Below are 8,049 nucleotides of genomic sequence, written 5' to 3' on the forward strand. Positions count from 1 at the left end.
ACACAGAAATTAATTTCTTCAAAGCTTCCTTCCCCTGACTTCGTATCAAATTAATTCCTTCAAAGCTTCCTTTATCAAATTAATTCCATTCCCCTCTCCCATTCTCCCTCCCTCTCGGTCGATTCCCCTCTCCCATTCCCTTGTTCCCTGTTCCATGTTCCCTCTCCCTCTCCCTCTCGGTCGATTCCCACTGTTCCCTCTCCCTCTCGGTCGACGATTCCCCCTGTTCCCTCTCCCTCTCGGTCGACGATTCCCCCTGTTCCCTCTCCCTCTCGGTCGATTCCCACTGTTCCCTCTCGGTTTCTTTCATTCCCCTTCCCCTGTCCCTTGTGCCAACAAAGCACAGGAAATGCACAAAACACAGGAAACGCATATCAGCAACAGAGAAGGAAAATCACATCGGGTGGAGAAACAAAGCATGGGTTTGCTGTGTTTTTTTCACAGAAACCAAACAAATTGTTTTGTTTGGTTTCTGTGAAAAAAACACAGCAAACCCGATTTCTGGGAAAAATGGGTTTGGGTTTGCTGTGTATGGGTTTGCAGTGTGTGGTTTATGGAAAAAATGCAGGGGTTGTGGTTTTCTATGGATGGGTTGCCTGGCGAAGAGATTGGGAAGGAAACGGGCGCGAAGGGCGCCTTCGGCTTGAGAAAAGAATGGTGATTCTTTGCTGTGACAGTGGTAATTCTTTGTTGTGATAGCAACAATGGCGAAAGGAAATAATTTTGCCGTGTATGTGTATGGGTCTGTGTTTGGTTTCTGGGTTCAATTTTTGGGTTTGCTGTGGTTGATTTTTCCCAGGGGTTTGGGTTTGCTATGGTTGAATGGGTTGCATTCCCATGGGTTTCGGTTTACAGAGCATGAGAGCTTTTGGTTGCAGTGAAATTAACAGAGCATGAGAGCTTTTGGATGGGAGCTTTTGGTTAATAAAGAAACGGAAAGTGTTTTCCTTAGAATAAAGAAAGGAAAACACTTTCCTGCTCTAACGTTTCATTTTTTTGTTGACTGGAATTGAGTTTCCTTTGACTGATTTTCCTTATGCTTGCCAAACATGGGAAAGTGGGGAAAATGGTTTCCAGGAAAATGAATTCCTGGAAACAAACAAGGCATAATATGTTAATATAATTTTTTAAAAGTAAGTTAATCCATTTTTTTGAATATATATCTAGCTGTCATGAACATAACTGCATATATATGACAGTGAGTCAGTGACTATAAATATATAAATATAAATGTCAACATACATATGCAATGACTACAAAAATATAAAGGTGAAAATGACCTCTCACCGAAAATGACTACATGACATGCACGTTTTGCCGACATTATTTTGACTAAGTTATCTTCTGACCCTCTCTTCTTTTTAGCCCTCACTCACTCAATAGATTTTTTTTTTCCGATACATAAGGCAAAAAAAAACTTCGGGAGTTTTTTTTAGAAAAATCATGTTTTTAAAATTATTTTTTATCAAAAAATATTAAATTAATAATTTTTTAATTTTTTCTTTAATAATTTTGATATATTGGTGTTAAAAAAAACTGAAAAAATATATTATTTTAATGTATTTTTAATTAAAAAAATATTATACACCGTATTATCAAATATAAACTTTCAAAAAAAAAAAAAAGTAAAAGGCAGTGTTGCACGTATGATGTGTCGTTATTGTTTTCATAATTTGAAAGATTTAAATTGGACACCTAGTATTTTTATTACTAAGAATTGTAACTAATATTCAAAGTCATGATATATGTTTTAGGTGTACAAATTCTCTAATTAAGAGTCATATCTGAATATTATAATCTTGAACTTATTTTGGAGGGATATAACATTTTTATATGAGCTTGAACATGTGATATTTTAAAGTCTTGATAGACTTTAACTTCTATTTGAAGGACTTTTCAATTATTTGTATCTGATTTTTTATAGGTTCTCTTACTATTTATAAACATGTGAATTAATCATGCCTCACATGGTCCTTGACATTTTATTTGCTTACTTATCTTGATATATAGGCACACGAAAAACAGCCAGTGAAAGCTAGCTTCATCATTGAAAAAAACAATTCCTCGAAGGTTTTTTTTATAATAATAATAGTTTAAATTCGTTTTCAAATATATCTCTGAGCTGACGAAGAACATGGAAGCATATGACATTGACTGAATAAAACATAAAATGCACGTAGTCAATATATAATGTGAAAACAACAAATCGCAAAAAAAAACACGAGCTGGAGATGAAAAAAACACTGAAAATACCTAAAATTGTCATTACAAGGTTACCGTTTATTTCTAACTTAAATTCAATCTAATTACTTATCATTTTTATATCCTAATTTGTATATTGATTATTTAGCTTTTATAATCAACCCTAGATAAGATAATTTAGAGACTAAAGAACATTAATTTCTCATCTAAATAAGCGAAAATGAAAATGAGTGAAAAATCACATTATACCATCACAACCATGTAGAAGAATACAGTAAAATTAAATAATTTGTATAGCACAAAGTATCCTGTAGTCTTCGTACAGCATCAAAGATGTCTACGAGTGAGCCAGTGAACATTCAAGATTATTGTAGAAGAGGGGCAGTGGCTGGTGGTAAAAACTTGAGTGCCAAACTTGCCATGTGGAAAATGCTTTTCATAAAAGTGTGGAAAGTCCAAAGATGATTTTTAAAATTAATTAATCCCTATCAACCTACTGACCCACCGACAACAAAATTCGAACCAACACTGCTCTGGTGTTAATTTTTTCCAACAGATATGTCAATACTAAGATATAAAAAACATTATTTCAAATTAGAAAAAAGACTAAAATAGTAATACAATTCCTAAAAAAATAAGTTAATACAGTTTTTCTAATAAATGCATATGACAATGACTATAAATATATATATAAATGTGAACATAAATGCATATGGTAATGACTGTAAATATATAAAAGTTAAAATGACCTACTCGTTTACTGATGACACGAGCTGACAATTTACTGATGACACAGAAGAAAACTCAATGACATCCACGTTTTCCTACCACCATATAATCTAGAGGTCGCGCAACCATTAGGGTAGACAAGGCAGGAGACTTAGAGAGAGAGAGGGGAGCTGCAATCTATAGGAAAGAGGCTCGCTGCTTGGGACCATATCTCTACAGAGAGTGTCCACTGATCGATCTCCCTCAGGTCAGCACTATCTAGTTTTGTTCTTTGAAAATTTACGAACGATGTTTTGGATTTGGTTTAAGCTCTTCAGACATTACAAGGTTTAATATATGTATAAGCATTCTATCCATAGAGTTTACCTTTTCCCTATAAAAGTGCATGGTGTGTGTAGTTCCATTTTTGTTTTTCATTTTTTTTAAAAGAACTAAACTAGGCCCGGTCTGGTTTTTTAATACAATTTAAACAATTGAATATATAGGAAGATTGTAAACGAGTCAGAAGAAGACAAGTAGAGGGGGGAAAAAGTCATTCCTGGTTTGCTATATATATACCTTCCATTCATTCCTGGTTTGTTTCACCGAATTCGCAGGCTGGAAAAGGATAAATTTATTGCAAGTGCTTCAAACGTGGAAAACGATATTGAACTGGCCAAGAGCATTAAACATGGAACCATTTGGATTAGATGAGGCCAGAGACTTAGAGGGGGAAAAAAAAGTCAAGTGGATGGAGAAAAGTCAACTACGTAATAGGAACATAGATGCATATTGCTCATTAAAATTGATACCAGTTATATAAATAATTAGAAAAAAAACATATAAATTTTTTTAACAATGATTAAACTTATAATTCTTTATCAATTAGTTAGTTAATCTATCTGCACTTGTCACTAACAATAGAAAATCCCTATTGCAATAATTACAGAAAAGGAACAAAAGTTTTTTTAAAATATAATTGTTCATTGATTAAGAATTTGTATATAAGACATGATATATGAGATCTGACTTTTGATTTTAAATATCATAAGTTATTTTTCATCTTCTCTTTCTTTCTTTGTATTTTGAAAATGAAATATCTTCATCTTTGTATATAGCTGATTTTGACAAATTTTAAATAAGAATTTGTAAAAACAACATCTTCATAAGTTTTTTTTTTTTCAAACCATTATTTAATCTTCTCTTTCTTTCTTTAAAAAAAAACTAAAAAAAAAAATTGTACCACTCCTCGTAAAATACTATTTATCAGAATAGTGTTTTGTTTTTTTTTTAAATTACATCCTTCAATATTAGATTTATTGGGAGATTGAACTTTATAATTTTTATTAATTTACTTTTTATAAGGTTATCCCAGTTTTATGACCTAGACCGCGGGTTTAACAGATCGACTCGATTGAATCGAGTTTTTGTTTTTTTCTTGTTATTTATTTTTTTCAAATTCATCCCTCAACTTTGGGGTGATTGGGAATTAAGTTTCATTATTTATTTTGATTTGCTTTCTATAAGATTATCCATATCTCATGACTCAAGTCACAAGCTTGGCTTGTTAACCCGGGTTTACTCGAGTCATTTTTTATATTTTTTTAATCAGATTCTATTTCAATTTTATCTTTCAACACTAGATTGATTAAGAATTAAACTTCATAATTTATTTCAATTTACTTTATATTGAGTTATCTCGGTCTTATGACCCAAGTTGACTCGAGTCAAGTTTTTCTGGTCTTTTTTTAAATGATTTTTTAATTTTATTATTCAACACTAAATTTATTGGAAATTGAGTTTCATTATTTGTACTTTTGATTTATTTTTTATAGGGTTACTATGGTCTCATGATCTGGCAAGTGGACTGACAAGTTAATTTAGATTGATCTGAATCAATTTAATAGGTTTTTATCTTAGTATTTATAAAAACAATTATGATCTTGAATATTTATTATGAGGCAAACTATATTTTTACTGGTTATTTGGGTTACCTTTTGAACTTCAAGTTGAATGGAACATGTCAAAATAATCCTTATATGGTTTAATTTAATTTTTTTTCTATAAGAAAAAATACTAGCAATGCCTAAATATTTTTTTCATACATTAAAAAAAAATTATCGGGCTAAAAATCTAGTTACACCTAATATTGGTCCCACCAAAATACATGTTTTTAAATTATGTAAATTTTAATTTAAAATTTATCAAATCCCATTACATAAATTTTACACACTTACTCCTATCATTAATACTTAATTCGATCATTTTTTTGCACCCTCGATACTTCATCATTTAATTTAGAATTCTTAAATTTACACACGACTTTATAATTAATGCTAATTTGTTCTGATAAATAAATTAATAATCTTCAAGTAATGCATCTAGAAGATGAAAATTAATAGATTGAGCTGAATCATCGACCCAAATAACATAACTTAATAGTTAATTAGGAGGATTTTATGCATAGTTTTAAATTATGTTATTTCTTGATCATGACAATTCAATGAGAAGGAAAATGGCTGGATTAAAAAAATTCAAAATTAAATATTTTGTATACTAACAAATTATATAAAAAATTTCACATAAATTGATTTGTTAAGTGATAACTACTGAAGCGATATATATATTGAGTGTACATGCGTTCCAAAAATATTAAATGATTGATTAAGAGTAATTATAATAGTTCATACATGAAATTTTCGTATGATTTCTGTATAGCATTGCTCTAAAAAATTTACATGGACAATTTTCGTACACACACACCTTCTATTCATTCTTGGTTTGTTTTATCAAAAAACTATCTCAACCTAATAGCTTAAACTGTTAGGTGAGATCTCAAAATATGATTTATATTATTCTCTAAAACATCCCCTCAAGTGAAAGTTTTTTGGACTTGAAACTTGCACAGTTTCACATTACCTTTTGCTTGATTTTTTTTATCAAATAAACAGGAAAGATAAGATTCGAACTCGTGACCATTTGGTCATCAAGGCTCTGATACCATGTCAAAGAATCATCTCAACCCAATAACTTAAATTATTAGGTGAGATTCTAGAATATGATATATATTATTCTTTAACATGTTTCACCGAAAATGCAGACTGGAAAACGATAAATTTACTGCAAGAACTTCATCCTTGAAAAACAATGAACAAGTAAGTGGATCAGATAATGGAAGACGATAGGGAAAGTGTTCCAAACAAAGGAAAAGATATAGCAAGTACCTCATGTGTTTTAAACATCAAACCCAACACTGGGATGACTGATATTTTGACACAGCTGCAAAATAAGATGGGATCGTTGACCTCTCAACAGGACCGGGCTGAGTGGTGTTGTATCTACAGGGTGCCCAATTCGTTTCGAAAGGTAAGACCGAAAGCCTACACTCCAAAACTGATTTCAATAGGTCCTCTTCACCGCGGCGATGAAAGACTAAAGGATATGGAAGAGCAAAAATTGAGATATTTCAAAGGGTTTTCTGAACGGGATGGGATATATAAGAAGAAAATCGAGGATCTTTTGATCATCATTCAGGATAAAGAAGCGCGTATCCGAGCCAGTTATTCAGAGAACTTCAGCGAAATTACAAGCAGTGAGTTCATAGAGATGATTCTGTTGGATGCAGTCTTCATTATTGAGTTTTTGGAGGATTCAAATGATATTGAACATTATTCTGAAAGTGTTAAGCCCTGGATGATATTTGACATACGAGAAGACTTGATGCTACTTGAAAACCAACTACCTTTCTTCATTATTAAGGAAATATATGAGAAGGGCTTTCGCAAACAGGCAACATGCTTTCCTTTTCTTGATCTTGCTAACGTTTATTTGGGAAAGTACACGTGTTCACAAGCGCTGCAAAACACCGGCCGGGATGTAGAGGGAAGCAGGCATTTCACTGATTTACTAAGGAATTTTATGTTGAAGGGAGCCATTCAGCCACGTTGTAATTTTAATCCTATCAAGCTGAAATATAATGCCGTCATGCTTCGCGAGGCAGGGGTGAAGTTTCAGGTAACCGAAGACAAATGTTTGGTCAACATAACATTTGAGGAAGGAGTGTTGAAAATACCACGCTTGGAAGTTGATTACTGCTTCGAACGTCTTGTACGAAATATCATGGCCTTGGAGCAGTGCTGCTACCCGTTTAAAGCTTACGTATGCAGTTACATTAAGTTTATGGACCATCTTATCGACAGTGCAGAAGACGTGGCTTTGCTAGCTGAAAATGGAATTATTCTCAACTGGCTAGGTGACGATGCCGCAGTTTCAAATATGATTAATAAGCTTTGCGAAACAATCACCGGCACTTATACGTTTTATGATGATATCTGCGGAAAGATGAATGCCCACTATAAGAACCGCTGGAACCATAGAAAGGCAACCTTGAAACTTGTATATTTCCCCAATGTTTGGAGAGGTACGGCAACTGTTGCAGCAGCTATCCTGCTGATCCTCACTTTGATACAGACTATCACTTCCGTAAAATCGGTATTCTAGGATTTTATCTCGTTTAGTTTCATTATTCCTACGTATGATTGATGTAATTGTTATTTTCCTTTGAAGATTGTTTTTAAACTCTGGGTATGTGTATTTCTGAACTAATAATGTTGTTGCAAATTCTTGTTGTTGTATTGTGTTAGAGAATAATATAGATCATATCTTGGGATCTCACCTAACAGTTTAAGCTTTTAGGTTGAGATGGTTCTCTGACATGGTATCAGAGCCTTAATGACCAAGCGGTCACGAGTTCGAATCTCACCATTTTCATTTATTTGATAAAAATTAAGCACAAGGTAATGTGGGTCTGTGTAAGTTTCAAGTCCAAATGGCTTTTACTTAAGAGGATGTGTTAGAAAATAATATAAATCATATCCTGAGATCTTATCTGACAGCTTAAACTTAAATGAAGCTAAAGAGTTAGTGCATGATCTCAATTTCAATATCCCCAGCTTACCTAACAACGAATTTGACAAAAACCTGAAAATCAAAGAAATGAACAACGACAGATAAGAGGCAGGAAGTGATCACAGGAGGAAGAAGAAGAACCAAATCTTTATTGTCTCGCGGCGGGCCTCTATTCTACATATATCCTCACCTCGTGCCAATAAATTTGCATACTGATCATAGAAAGTAGAA

The 8,049-nt window shown here is 32.7% G+C and overlaps 1 protein-coding gene across 1 annotated transcript; it reads left to right on the forward strand.

Annotated features, from left to right (window-relative positions):
- The first annotated feature begins 510 nt into the window (after window positions 1-510).
- Window positions 511-7,584, forward strand: LOC18110748 (UPF0481 protein At3g47200). The gene is made up of 3 exons (XM_006389015.3): window positions 511-679; window positions 3,048-3,178; window positions 6,226-7,584. The coding sequence occupies exons 1-3, from the start codon at window positions 511-513 to the stop codon at window positions 7,408-7,410; spliced, it is 1,485 nt and encodes a 494-aa protein (XP_006389077.3). The 3' UTR covers window positions 7,411-7,584.
- The last annotated feature ends 465 nt before the right edge of the window (window positions 7,585-8,049 follow it).

This window comes from Populus trichocarpa, chromosome 17 (assembly GCF_000002775.5).
Source record: "Populus trichocarpa isolate Nisqually-1 chromosome 17, P.trichocarpa_v4.1, whole genome shotgun sequence".
Classification (NCBI taxonomy): domain Eukaryota; kingdom Viridiplantae; phylum Streptophyta; class Magnoliopsida; order Malpighiales; family Salicaceae; genus Populus; species Populus trichocarpa.

Bases quoted from the DNA above. Each gene is read 5' to 3' on its own strand.
- LOC18110748 (XM_006389015.3), top strand. From the start codon at position 511: ATGGGTTTGGGTTTGCTGTGTATGGGTTTGCAGTGTGTGGTTTATGGA. The intron at 680-3,047 runs GTAATTCTTTGT...TATAATCTAGAG, and splicing joins GATTCTTTGCTGTGACAGTG to GTCGCGCAACCATTAGGGTA. The intron at 3,179-6,225 runs GTCAGCACTATC...ACCTCTCAACAG, and splicing joins CACTGATCGATCTCCCTCAG to GACCGGGCTGAGTGGTGTTG.